Genomic DNA, 13,710 nt, shown 5'->3' with positions numbered 1-13,710 from the left:
GAAGCGATGGTCCTGTTTGTTTTATCGGAGACGTGTTAAGACAGCCAGAAGGGTTTCACTGGTCTTGTGCAGGGGGGGTCAGGGTGGGCCTCTCGTCTCTGCACGCTACCGGAGCTCAGAAAGCTCTAGAAATGCCAGCAGATAAAGGGCAGTCTCAGGAGCTGTTCCCAGGTAGCTGTGGAATGTGAGGAATGCGATGGATCCCAGGACAGCAGAGAAGGCCAGGCCACAGAGAGGGAGAGAGAGAGTGAGGGAGAGAAATACTCTTTCAAGCTGGCACAAATACAGTCACTTAATATCGCCTCTTAATACCACCACACTGAAATACTACCCTACTTAATATCACTGGAAAATAAAAGCATCTAAATACAGTATCAACGTTGTTTAAACTCTTTCAATCAGGACTCTTTCTAGAAGAAATAGAAGCAACACATGATCCTCTGCACCATATAATCCAGTGAGAGGGGGTAGGAACAGGTGGCAGAGCTCTTGCGCCTTGCTCATGCCAGAAGCCCCCAGTCATGGCACGACAAGCCAGCCTCCAGGAGACTGCAGTCGTAAGGAGCTCCCAGCCCTCCAGGGTCATCCCACCAACTCCTCAATATTCATTTAGAACCAGAGGGTGGCATTCATAAAGAAGGGGCAGAGGGAGGGGGTCTCACTCTCTCTGTGTCCGTCTGTCGGTCTACCCTTTTCAAACCCATCTCCACATCACCCAGACAGTCTCTTCCCCTCTCAGTGCTTCTGGTCTCTCCTGGTGAATCTCCAAGCTGTAATGTGAGTTGCACAGGTAGCTGGTCCCATCATGCAACATTCACAGAGCACGTTCACAGCCTCACCATCTCACACAGGCTACAGGAATTAAAGCCAGGTTCTGAATCAGAGGGTCTCTCTCTCTCTCTCTCCCTCACAGAAGGAGAGCGTGGGCAGACAGCAGCTCCTCGACTGTGCTGTGAGATACGTGGGCTTCCTCAGATGAAATGCTCACAGTGACTCATTCCAGATTCCATGGGCACCAATGAACGACCGTTAAGACAGGAGGAATCAAGCAACACTACAGACCTTTAGAACTCTGTTATAATGAACGAGACGCCAACACTCGGCATGTGTGACTATCATACTGCTAATGACAATCTGCACGGCTGCAAGTTGCATGTGGAAAAGGCACTGAATACGAAAAATACTGGCTTTATGCTGTCCTGCTGTCTGTTATATACACTAAGCACATTTTAAACATGGTAAACGTTCCAGTCTAAATTCTAAAGGTTTAACAATCTAATAAATATAGTAATGTTAGAGTAATTATTTTATTTTGTTATTAAGTAAAGCACATTTTTGTATTTTAACATTTCAGGTTACTGATAGATCATTTCTTTTCTGTAGTGCAGGCATTGATCAAGTGGGCCTTTTTCTATTCTTTTTGTGATTTCCGTGCCAGGCTGTACAAAGCTCTATTGACAAGGCAGGGACACCTGCCGCTGCTGTGTCAGCCCCCACTCCCAGCTTCAGGATTGGAACGAGGCCCGGACAGGCCAACTGCTTAACAAAGAGCGGTCCAGGGCTCACTCGTACAGGAATACAAATCAACACATACTGTATACCAGCGCCACACACACACACACACACACACAACACCACGCGTGAGAATTATAGCATTAGGAGTACTTTATGTCCTTGAAAAAATAAATGATCCAAATACAATGACATCTGAAAACAAACTAAAGTAAATTCACATTAAATGGATTGTTAAATCAGCTCAATTGCCTCGCGTACACACTCCAGGAACTAATGTATTAATTCTGCACAGTGAAAGTATACAGAAAGTGCATGGCATTGAGATTAATGGCACGTTTGTGTTGCAAATGCAAATAACCCTGCGCATTACTGAGGGGTCCTTTGATCCGTGATACGCAGAATACAAAGAAAGTCTCATTTAGGTTACCGCAAAATACACACCTCGCAATGCTACATTCTTTATATTATATTAGCTTTCCTAATAGTTCTTTCTTATGGGTTACATATCCTGTTTTGCACGTTATCTGTGATTACTGTTGTTTCTGCTTGGGTCACGCTTCTGAAAAGACTCCTCAAGGATTTCAGCGTTGTACACAGACGTCGCTACACAATCATTCTTCAGACACGGTTTCCGACGAACTACTTACTGTCCCCCGGGGGACAAAAACCAGCGGTGCGGGTGTCCGCTTGAGCTCACCAGCCTCCTGGCCAGTAGAGTGCGCTGTAGCGTGGTAATGACGACACACTGCCTGCTGATCTCGTCTCCCCCAACCCGTTGGGAGGGCCAGGGCAAGTGCAACGCTTTTCTGCCCTTCTAGAGTTCTCAGGAATCAAGTATTATAAACCCGAAGCGCTGATCTGCAAGGATTAGTACACGTACATGGATACCACAACAGAACAAAACAAAACCCTTTGCACTGCCGACTGCAAGAAGATTAGTGTCATGGGTAGCAAAGGAAAGACAACTGTCCCCTTTTATCCATGGGAAAAGTCAAAGTTATGTGCTCCGTCTCTGTAAAACTAAATACTTTTTCCCCCACTGCCGTATTATCATTATTCTAATTTTGGTGTGGAAGAATAAAATGGCTAATTAAATGCCCTTATCCCTCTGAAAGGAGACACCCAGCTCTGCTGAAATGGATGCCAGCGCTGAAAGCTTAGACAGCGGACCTGCTTTGACTGACCTCACAATAAAGTGCTGTCACACTCGCACAGAGGCTGCCTATTCAGCTGGGCCTGGTTGCCAACGCAACCCGGTCACCTAGCAACCAGCTACTCCCAGCGCATGCTAACCCAGCTTTGTCTCCCAGGGCTTTTCTATTTACTACAGTCCTCACCCCCTGTAGCGGTTGGATTTAGGGGGGGAAAATAAAAAAAATCACCCAAAATCAGTCCAAAAACCACTACCAGCCTTCCAGCAGCATCCACACTATAAATATGGGACGTCTTTACACGGTTCAGTGATAGCCACAATAACACAGCCCATCATTTTAAATGTTTACGTCATTCTTAAAAGGCTATAGTATCGAATGCTGAAATATATCGCTTCCTAAAACATTTTAAGCTTCCACCCCATTACTGATTCATCTTTTCACAAATGCATTCCTCTGGTTTGTGGGTATTCAAATGTGGTTGCTAAATGATACACATTTGTTTACTGAGGCTGTTTTCGGTTTAAACATTAAAACGGAAAACGAAAATAAAAACCCAGAACAGCACAGAATATTATTAAATGCTTAACTGAAACTTTCCCGTTTTATTTTGATATATTAATTTTTTTCAAAAAGTTCCTTCAACTTAATACATGCCAGGATGGAAGACGGAGTCAAATGTGATAAGACAAAAGGAAAAAATAAAACTACAAAACGATACCAAGTCTCCACAACTGAAGCTGGGTACGACAGTTCAAAACGGTAAACAACCATTTACACAGAAGTTGTAAAACATGTCATCTTAAAACCTAAAATTACTGAACTGTTACGTTTGACTACAAAGAGAGTTTGTATTCTACTGAATACTCAGCTACCTCCGTGCTACTGATCAGAATAGTGTTACTGTCTATGCCAAGAGTAGAAACGGCACGTATTGTTGTCTGAATTCTAAAAGGAATAGAAAGTCAAAGGGTTGAGGGGCGGTATGACAGGTGCTCTGCTAACAGGAGAGAAGGACAGACTGGCAGCAGCACCACACTCAGGGCTATCTGCTTCAACAGGGCTTCAATTATTTAAGTGACCCCTCAGTGTGTTTAATAATTGAGTACCTCGCTGGAACAGAGGCCCGGAATAGCCTGCGGGCCCCCGGCTGGGCCCTGATGAAGGAGTTTCAGCTCCCAGGCTGGTTGATAAAGGTGCAGCTCAAAACACAGCCCAGAGGTTATCTGAGGTGCAGCGTTGCTACAAGATGCCCCCCCCAAAAAAAAAACAAAAAAAAAAAAAACCTTAACTTACTGTCTCTTATCTGTCCAACAGAGTTCCTCCGAGTCAGGGATGAGAATAACAAATAGGCCATTTACACTGAAGTATGTGCCATGTGCTGGCGTTTCTAATCCCCCTGACACCCTCAAAGCGTGGAGACCACGAGAGCACAATTTTGGTCCTCCTTGTTTATAGGTTTCATTAAATAATGAAGTGATTAAGACCAGGAAGGAAGTTGGTTCTATTAAGTAATTTAGGGTAGAGGTTGAAGACCGCTGTCCACCCATTGCAACAGGGCTGGACGAGAATTACATTCTAAATTGGTGATCACGAGTTAAAACTTGGGACGATAATCACAATTATCCTAAATCATGTTTGAGCTTCCATTAAACATGATTTCAAACAGTCTGTGTTTAGCTTGTTGTCTTTTTAAGATAAAGCCATTCCACAGTTCTCTCCCAATAGAGGAGGGGTCTGAATTTAAATACATGGCACCGACCGAGATAAATCACATGCTGCTGTTTGGTCAGCAGATAACCTGCATGGTTTACCTCGTTACAATAACAATGTCAGCTCTGTCAAAGGGCTGCCTCACAATACAGGGCTGTGTGTCACAGAGGAATCATTTAGAAACCACAGCCCCGACACACACACACAAAACACACGTACGCACGCACACACACACACCCTGGGACTGCGGCACTGACTGCAGCTTCCTCACAATCAGAAGCTACTGCAGGGAACTCAAGAATGTGGGTTGAGATCGCTAGAGGAGGATATCCTGGAGAGTCTTGATCTGCGCTGCCGCTAACGTTTTTTAAATCAAACTGTACTTGTGTGTCGTCCCAGGATCGAGACTGTGTGTCGTTGGGGTTCCTCGCTTTCAGTGTGTTTTAAATGCCGTAGCACTTGGACCTACTTATCATGAGCCAGCTCTTCATGGCAATGTCATTAAAACGTGTTAGCAGTGCAACAGGCTGGCTTTAAGGGGAGGCTTTGCTGCTTTCTGTGATCATATTCAATTCGTTCAATTTCTGATCAGCAAACACAAACCGACTTGAGTGTAGCACAGACACCTAAGGCAATAAATGAGACAAGTCAGCTGTCAATCATGCCTAACAGGCAGACTTAGAGCGAAATGGCGAATCCTGACAATGAATCAAAAAAAAGCTAAAAACAAGTACTTCACCGCTAAAGCACAGTGGTTTATTGGAGCCTTGTGAGCGCTCCTGGAATGAAGAATCCGACGCCTCATGATACAGGAGCAGCAGTACACAGCTACCTGCAGCCTAACATGTGCTTCTCGAAGGAAGAGTAAGGGATTGATTCATGAATATGAAGACATGCCGACCCACATCAAAGTTCTGCACTCAGCTTTACTTACATAACCCCCAGCGTGTTCCGCTTTATCACTCTACTGTACTTCCGTTTGAAATGAAAATCTGCTCTAAAACGCTCTCCAGTCAAGTTACTGAGCGATCAGAGCTCAAAAACACATTCTTCATGTCAGCAGCACTACTGTACTTTTGAATTGTCTGGAACACAGTGACTTGAGGGGGTGCATTTCTCTTGGGAGTGTCATTAGTGAGTCAGGACATACAAGACCCCAGAAACATTTACCCAAGTGCCAATTTAAAACAGGCGACCGATAAGCAGAAAACAGGCAGATTTGAAATGTTGAGCTTCACGGAGCGGCTGTCTGCTCAGGATCGACTCATTGCTAGAGCAAGTTCACGCCTGTTTATACCTTCAAGCACAGATCACGATAAACAAGAGAGCTCCTTCAAACACAATTCACCTGAAACACTCCGTCATTATAGATGCATGAAAAAGAAAAAAAAAAAAAGTTTTCAATAAAACAAATGTTCAGCTGAATTTAAAAAAAATGTTGTTTGTTAAGAAGTACTGAAATAGCGAACACTGAGATATAATAAAGATCAGAAGAGCGACATATTCATCTCCTTGTGGGGACAATGACATATGTAATAAAAAAGAAGATGAATGTACATTGAGCCCAACACAGCGCCAGTTCCACTGCAATGATATTAAAAGCAATACTCCCACTCACTGAATCACTCGATTAGAAACAGGAACACCCCGCTTCTATACAGCACAACGGGTACTTCACCAAAACCACCTACAGCTTAATACCACCACCCTGCAATTCAGGAACCCCACTTACACACCTCGTTTCACTGGGTTTGCATTGAACGCTACTCATTTCAACATCAAAGGATACTTTTGGTGTAAACTACTAGCTATATATTTCAGGTCCTCTTCAGCACTCTCAGTGTGGCTGTAGGTCATTTTGTAACTAACAGGATTTGTTCTCCTTTCACAAAAACAGGAGTTCAAGAAGGGACAGCAGTGTGGAGTAGTGGTTAGGGCTCTGGACTCTTGACCGGAGGGTCGTGGGTTCAATCCTAATAATTTTTTAATTATTATTTTATTCCTTACCAACCATAGACGAGGATAGTTTCTCATCAGAAAAAAAAATTTTGTAAACTATTTAAATTTTTTTCTTTTATTTTAACACCCCCCACCCTTTGAAAAATGGATTGCGCCAGTCATTTAATTTGTCAGATCATTCTTTACTGCTGTGCCCCACAGTTCTGGAATGCTAGTGCAGCGGGCTCTGTGTGGCTGGACTTGATTTCTAACAAAACACACTCGTTACATTTCAGCCTGTAGCCTCGCTTGTCTAATTAAGCTCAGGTGGGTGACTAATTAGGCTTATAGAACTCAAAACATTCTACAAAGTGAAATTTCAAGTGTGGATCTACACGAAATGAGAAATGAACATCCATCGTCCCCTCCGGTACATTTCTGACAGTGGTGCTGTCCCGAGCGTACTGAGATTTGCATCTGATTCATATTCACACCTACAGGACACAGCTTAACAAGAGACGCTTTCAAACAGTGTAGACTGACTGCTGGGCTGGGTGAATACAAGGGCACCAGCAGTGAAGCTTGTTAGCGTGAAAGCAGGACGCACCTGAAATAGCACAGCCAGCAGACCCTGTATCCACCCCCCCAGACAGGCTCCAGGGGCTCCATGATGAACGACTGCAACTTTATTTTTGTTCATGTATTCGTATAGGGAATAAAACCCCATGATATGTATGCAAGGATTCTGCAAATCCCAACAAATATACATAAAACATGCATACAAGACTGTTGCCTTGAAAATATCACCCCTATACGAATTTCCTGTAGTATTTTATTACAGCAGGACAAGAAAACTGCCGTTTTTAAATGAATGTCATTCTCAGCGGTACAGAATATCTGATTTTAATTTTACATTTTCAAATTTGTAACCAAGAAAAAAAGGAAAAGAAGAAACCCAAAATAAAGACTTGGCTTACCCAGAAATTCTCTCGGAAGCAGGACATCTTGGCTCAAGTGTAGCTTCAGGATTTACAGGGAACTGGAATTTGAAAAGAAATCAGGGAATCAGGTTAGTAACACACCCATCTGTCATGAAGGAGACAACATCACAGAGCATGAGAATCAATCAATCAATCTTTATCTTCTATAGCGCCTTTCATAGTGGACCACCATCACAAAGTGCTTTACAAGATAGTGAGGAACAATGCATAATACATTAAATACAGTGAAATACAGGGCATGGGACATGAAATACATTCAGCAGTGTGGAGTAGTGGTTAGGGCTCTGACCAGAGGGTTGTGGGTTCAATCCCTAGTGGGGGACACTTCTGTTGTACACTTGAGCAAGGTACTTTACCTAGATTGCTCCAGTAAAAACCCATCTGTATAAATGGGTAATTGTATGTAAAAAATAATGTAATTGTATGTAAAAAATAATGTGATATCTTGTAACAATTGTAAGTCGCCCTGGATAAGGACGTCTGCTAAGAAATAAATAACAATAATAATAATAATTCTTCAATACAGGCATAATACAGTGCAAATACATGAACTACAGGCATATTACACTAAATACAGGGCTAGGATGTGAATTCTAGACATTGTGGATGCATGCGTCACAGAATCATATGAATAAGAGGGAGTGAAAAACCTGAAATAGTAATTTAGACAACAGCTAATAACAGATATCAGGCTTGAAGAGCATTGAAAGCAAGAGAGAGCAAGTGGGTCTTGAGAGTTGATTTGAAGCGAGCGACTGTAGGAGCTGCATGCACTAAATCTGGGAGAGTTCCAGAGAGTCGGGGACATGAAGCTAAACGAGCGCTCTCCGAGTGTGGTGTGCTTTTGGGATAACAAGCAGGCCAGAGTCAGAGGACCTCAGCTTGCGGGCAGGGACACAGCGGGTCAGCAGGTTGGAGAGATACTCGGGACCTGTGTGATGAAGGGCCTTGTAGGCAAGCAGGAGAATTTTGAAAGTAATCCTGAACTTTACAGGTGGCCAGTGCAGCTGGGCAAGACAGGGGTTAATGTGATCACGTTTTTTACATCTGGTAAGGATCCTAGCAGTGGCATTTTGAACCAGCAGCAAACGGTTTATGGCGCGTGACGGAAGACCACAGCAGGCTCCCATGACCTACAGCAGCACCTGCACCGCAGGTAGCACGAGGCTCTACAGGTAGACCTTTAGAACAAACGGATTGGCACATCATACAGCAGCACACATTTACACAGAGGGTAGAAATCTAGGCATACAGGAATATACCACAAAGACATCATTTTCGTCAGATGCACAGAAATTCCAGAGGGCTGTATCACATTAATATTGGGGTCTGCTATAATGTGCACACATCGATAGCACTGTGTTTAGGGTTACACATGCCCTGCATTTATGTACACATGGAAAAAAACAAAAAACTCTTAATAGATACATAGATGAGCATGAAATCACTGTAGTTACCACGGTATAAACATATGCACATTTTGAACTTTTAAACTATTAATAAGCCCAGGGAGAACTGAGAGGAGAAAGCAGGAAGAAAAATCAATCAATCCTCTGCCCCACTGAGGAGCGTATCGCTGAACTCACCTGTCTGAAAGCACGGGGAGCTAGATCACAAACTGTCACTCAGCCTTGACGCCAGCGTGCTGCACCTAGTGAAGAAACACACACACAGGGAGATCCGCAAACAGCTTTACAATGATGCACTAAATGTTATTACAGAACATGTCTGGATTGACCTGGCATAGGTAATTATTTGATTCAGGTGAGCTAGGATATTGTCCAGAGTTCAGAGTGCGATATTCAAGATTTCACAGTTACCTGTAATACTTAGCATGAGTGCGTCTCCGGTTTAAATAAACCAGGGATGGGAATAAGACTCCCATTACATAGCAGTTCCATTCCTGGTTTTACTACGAGCTTAATAAGACACGCATGAGTTTGTTTCCTATACAATGTGGCTAATCAAGCTCATAGTAAAACCTGGAATGGGTGAAACTTATTTCCATCCCTGGAAACAGACATGGACACTACACTATGGGGTCCAAGAAGCTACGTGCAGTGATTTGGACTAAGAAAAGTTTGATGAGACAGCTGATCTCGATATCACTGCCCTGAGAAATGTCCTGTTTATCACCAGTCTAGAAAGCATGGAACCAGTGCTGCACTCTCACACAGCGTGTGTGTGAGAATACAACCTGCTTGCTACCCACTGACTGCTACAGAAAGATGAGTGGAGCTGGAGCTGGACTGGTTCACAAAGACTATCAAACCTGATCTAGCATGCATGATGACTCACACGGTCTGGCATCAGAACGCAATGAGCCCAGCTGGGAAACAAGTGCAGCTTCTGAGCTGGAATAAGAGGGACTGAATTATATAAAACTACTGAGCACAGAAACTGAACTGCTCGTTTTGCAGGTCTCTGTTCCAACAAATCCTTCCCCTAGGCAGTGAAGTGGGCCAGTCTCTTTCAACGCTAACTTTATTTTGCCTTCTAACAAGAATACTGAACAAATAACAAGCAGCACCTGCCACATGTAGCACACACTTGTGCAAGCAGTATCCCCGACGCATGTGTAAAAGCTGCATCTCCCTGTTGTATCCCAGCGTCCCAAGACTGCACAGATTACTAACGCTATGCAGATTCCTAATATTCCTGGAGAATCGATTTTGCTGTTGATTTCCTCCCCAGCTAGGAAGGCTGTAAATCACGGAGGAATGGTCACGCATTCCCCCAGACTAACTCAAACACATGCAAGTGTTCATGTAAGTGTTCATGCTGAAAGCGTTGAGTGGGTAAACTGAATGTGTCACCTGCCAAAGCTTCTCTACTGTTATGCATTCATCACTGAATGAGAAAATGAACATGCTTGCTGTTTTGTTTGTTCATGAGACCCTCTGTGTGCGATATGAACGTGTGTGCTCTAGCTCTATACTAAAGCATATTCATCCGTCTGGCTCCCAAAATACCGCTCCACCTTGAAATAAAAAGACATGTCAAATTTTACAAAACTTCCAATTAAAATGCAATGTCGTTTTTTCTATTTCTCAAAAGAGACAAACCATTTTCAACAGCTCCCATTCGGATCAGCGCATGATCGCCCTCCTAATGCATGTGCAAATCATTTATAATAAGGCAACCCCCAGCAGCTGCATCAAATCTCTATTGTAAATGAGCCGTAACTGAATAGATTATATTTAGGGCTTGCAGACTCGGCATACTGTTCCAGCCATCTTTAAGCACTGTCACCACCAGCATGCAGAGCTCAAAGAGCCCCAGGCAGTGTAGATAGCGGGCAGGACTCAGCGATGCGGAACATGGTCTGAACTTGTCCACAAGAACATGTTCCCACTTGTCAGTGCAATTGTGAGGCTGGGGCAATGCATATTCTAGAGAAAGATTTACACAACTGGAGGGATACAAGTCTGATTCCTATTCCTGAAGGTAAAGTTATCCAACAGCATAGACAGCTCCAGAAACAAGTCTCTTAGGGGGAGGTGGGGGGGGGGTGAATTTACAGCTTCTGCCTGATGTGCTACTTTGTTAAAAGCCCATTTTGTGTGAACCTTACAAGAGAGCGGACAGCTCTTGTTGACAGTCCTGTTTGTTTACATGCCCCATACAGATGAATGGACACAAGTTTCCTCAGGCCTAGAAAGACGGGCCAGTTTCACAAAGCACAGCACTTATTTTTACCTGTTAATGTTTACATATACATATATATATATATATATACACACACACACACACACATACATACATTCTCCCAGTAGCGCTTTGAATAAATAAACCCAAAACAGAAAAGGGCAACTAAATATAAGAAAACAGTTACTGTGTTTCAGAAAAGTATTCTCCTGCCAACCGAACTTTGGCCGGGTTAAAAAAATAAATAAACATTTTCTGGGTGGCCAAGAATTAGTGCCCGCAGAATTTACAAGTAACAATTATATTGGACTTCAAAGCGTTATTTTGTTAGTGGCAGTTAACAAGACAACTACACGTAATTGCCTCTCCTGCACTTTATCAAAATGTAACAGTCATGAACCCAAAAGTTACATTTGGGCATGTTTCATATCGGCGATGTTTTAATGCATTAATCCATATCTTCTCTCTGTCACGCTTTTACTCGGTGGTCTCATTTATACTCACCTGTGAAAATGGCTAAATTCGATATTGCCTCCGACCTAAAAGAGGGTTCAAATGACTTGATACGTGAGGTAAAAAGACAAAACACGAGAACACGCTGCTGTTTTCACCTAACAGTAACCCTTTACAAATTTGCATGGCACTGTCCTTATTCAAATGTTATTTAAATAAACAGTTACATTCCATGTTTATCTGGTCTCGGTTTTAATCCAGCGTGCTGGTCTCTGCAGACTCGTGTCTCAGTGTTCGTCCCTGACAGGAAACAATCAGACAGTCAAACAAACGTCATACACTCGATGACAAACGTCACTGAGAAACACGTCTAACTCAATTTCTAGTCGTAACGTTTGTCATGGGATGAAGTGCGCTTCTTTCAGTAATTTCTAAACACTCTCGAGTCTAACCTCTATCGCTAACCCCCTGATGGAGAATGTCAATGATAGGATGCGCACAGAAACACCAGGTGCAAACTGAGTCCGTTTCCCTGTTTTGAAACCGCAGCAAGAGCAACACGAAACTTAAAGAAGCGCACACCGCATACCGACAGACCAGAAGATGACACACATGTAACCGTGCCTGGCGTTAACATGCGGCAGTTTGCATTGCAAAAACGCTGTGTGCAACCTCCCTAACCCGTGCTGTCTAATCCACGGAGCACTGGATAGGGTTGCTGGTACTATATATAACCAGACTAACACTGTGCTGATCTGTTATAGCCCTGTGCTATAAATCCCCAGCAGAGGATATATGACCTCCAACGTGCTATTATTAGAAAGCAAACAACTAGCTGCCATTGCAACATGTTGATAATTGCATCCGAAGTTTACACGAAGACTAAACGTCATCGTGTTCCCACAGTACCCTGCCCGTGGCATCAAATGACAAGACAGGTCCACCAACTCCCGAAACCAACACAAAAATAACTAGACACCCTTTTCCACGGGTCATGTTAAACTTCTGTTTCCTGTCTGCCAGCCTGCCTGTGTGTGCCACATTTTAATAAACAAACACACACCCTGATCTTAGCGAATTGAATTACTATTTAATATCAACCATGCATTTTTCTTTCTTTCTTTATTTTTTTTTAAATTGGTATTATTTATTATAATAATAATATAGCAACGCGCTTGTTGTTATGAAACACACCAAATATAAAATTCGATTAAGCTCGGGCACCGTTGTTTTAAATGCATAGCACTATCATTTTAAACCCTGTTACATTCCCCGCTCTATTACAACAATAAACCGCGCTCTTTCGTCTTTCTGTTACCTGTCGGTGTACACAGATGTAACGTTTCATCCGACATCACTTCCCATTCACCTGTCTTCCCTCAATGCAAAAGTGTTCAGATTCGATTTCAACTCGCCGTTCCAGCAGTGCCCGCTAGCCCCGCCCCGCGCTTCTCCCATTGGCCACAAGCCCAGTCCTTCTTCTCCCTGGAGAAGACAGACGTGGGCGTGGTTACAACTTTAGGGCGTGTCCACGCTCGGTTCCCTTACTCCAATCAGGGGACACAAACCTAATTAAATAACGCCCACCTGGTAAAGACTGGAAAAGATATACAATGATTGGATAAATTGACCATCAATACTGAGATGAAAATAAGCGGGAGACTGGATTTGAAACCCACAAATGTACTACTATAGGACCAGTCCAACGCCGTTCATATCTTAAAGGCGGGGTATAGCAATAAACCCGCCCAGTCTACACGGATTGGTTTAGAAAGGTAAACGACCCGATAGTAATTATAATACAGTACATGATTTATCTAACCAGGAAAAAATGCAGATAAATTCGTTTCTCAAGCCCCAATGCACTTCAGTAAATAGCTGCATATGCTGTATCCTGCACTGTAGTCATGTATCACTGAGTTAAATACTTAAAAAAAAACACATAGATGATTAAATAATGGACGAGATGAAATATAATTGTTATTGACGTGACCACGCGGTTTCGTGTGCGCCTCCGAAGTAAATAACGTGCTACCAACACGTGTGAAAAAAAAACAGGTACTACAGAAGTAGAAGCGAAACTAATCGTGCTGATGTCTTCAGTTACATATTTTTTTTTAAAATGTCATTATATTTATTGAAAAACAACACACTCTCATGTCTTAAGAGTGAAAGTAACTTATATTCAACTAATTAGAATTACCTTACTACTCACCTTTATATAATAACTCACAGTTTACACGCGATGGTATTTTAGGTAGATTCCTGAGGATAATCAGACCCCACCCGCC

At 43.0% G+C, this 13,710-nt stretch overlaps 1 protein-coding gene across 1 annotated transcript in view; it reads right to left on the bottom strand.

The window, feature by feature from the left end:
• The window catches only part of LOC117966385 (F-BAR domain only protein 1-like), a 38,093-nt gene extending 25,226 nt beyond the window's left edge, over positions 1 to 12,867 (bottom strand). The window contains exons 1-3 of the mRNA XM_059015214.1: positions 12,738 to 12,867; positions 8,905 to 8,969; positions 7,295 to 7,356 (exon numbers count right to left, since the gene is read on the bottom strand). Of these exons, the coding sequence (XP_058871197.1) occupies positions 7,295 to 7,321 (27 nt within the window). The 5' untranslated portion in view covers positions 7,322 to 7,356; positions 8,905 to 8,969; positions 12,738 to 12,867. The remainder of the gene's footprint in view (positions 1 to 7,294; positions 7,357 to 8,904; positions 8,970 to 12,737) is intronic.
• Between the last annotated feature and the right edge of the window lie 843 nt (positions 12,868 to 13,710).

Source organism: Acipenser ruthenus, chromosome 49 (assembly GCF_902713425.1).
Source record: "Acipenser ruthenus chromosome 49, fAciRut3.2 maternal haplotype, whole genome shotgun sequence".
Classification (NCBI taxonomy): Eukaryota; Metazoa; Chordata; class Actinopteri; order Acipenseriformes; family Acipenseridae; genus Acipenser; species Acipenser ruthenus.
Note: the sequence above shows the minus strand (reverse complement) of the source record. Positions and strands in the feature narration are given on the sequence as shown.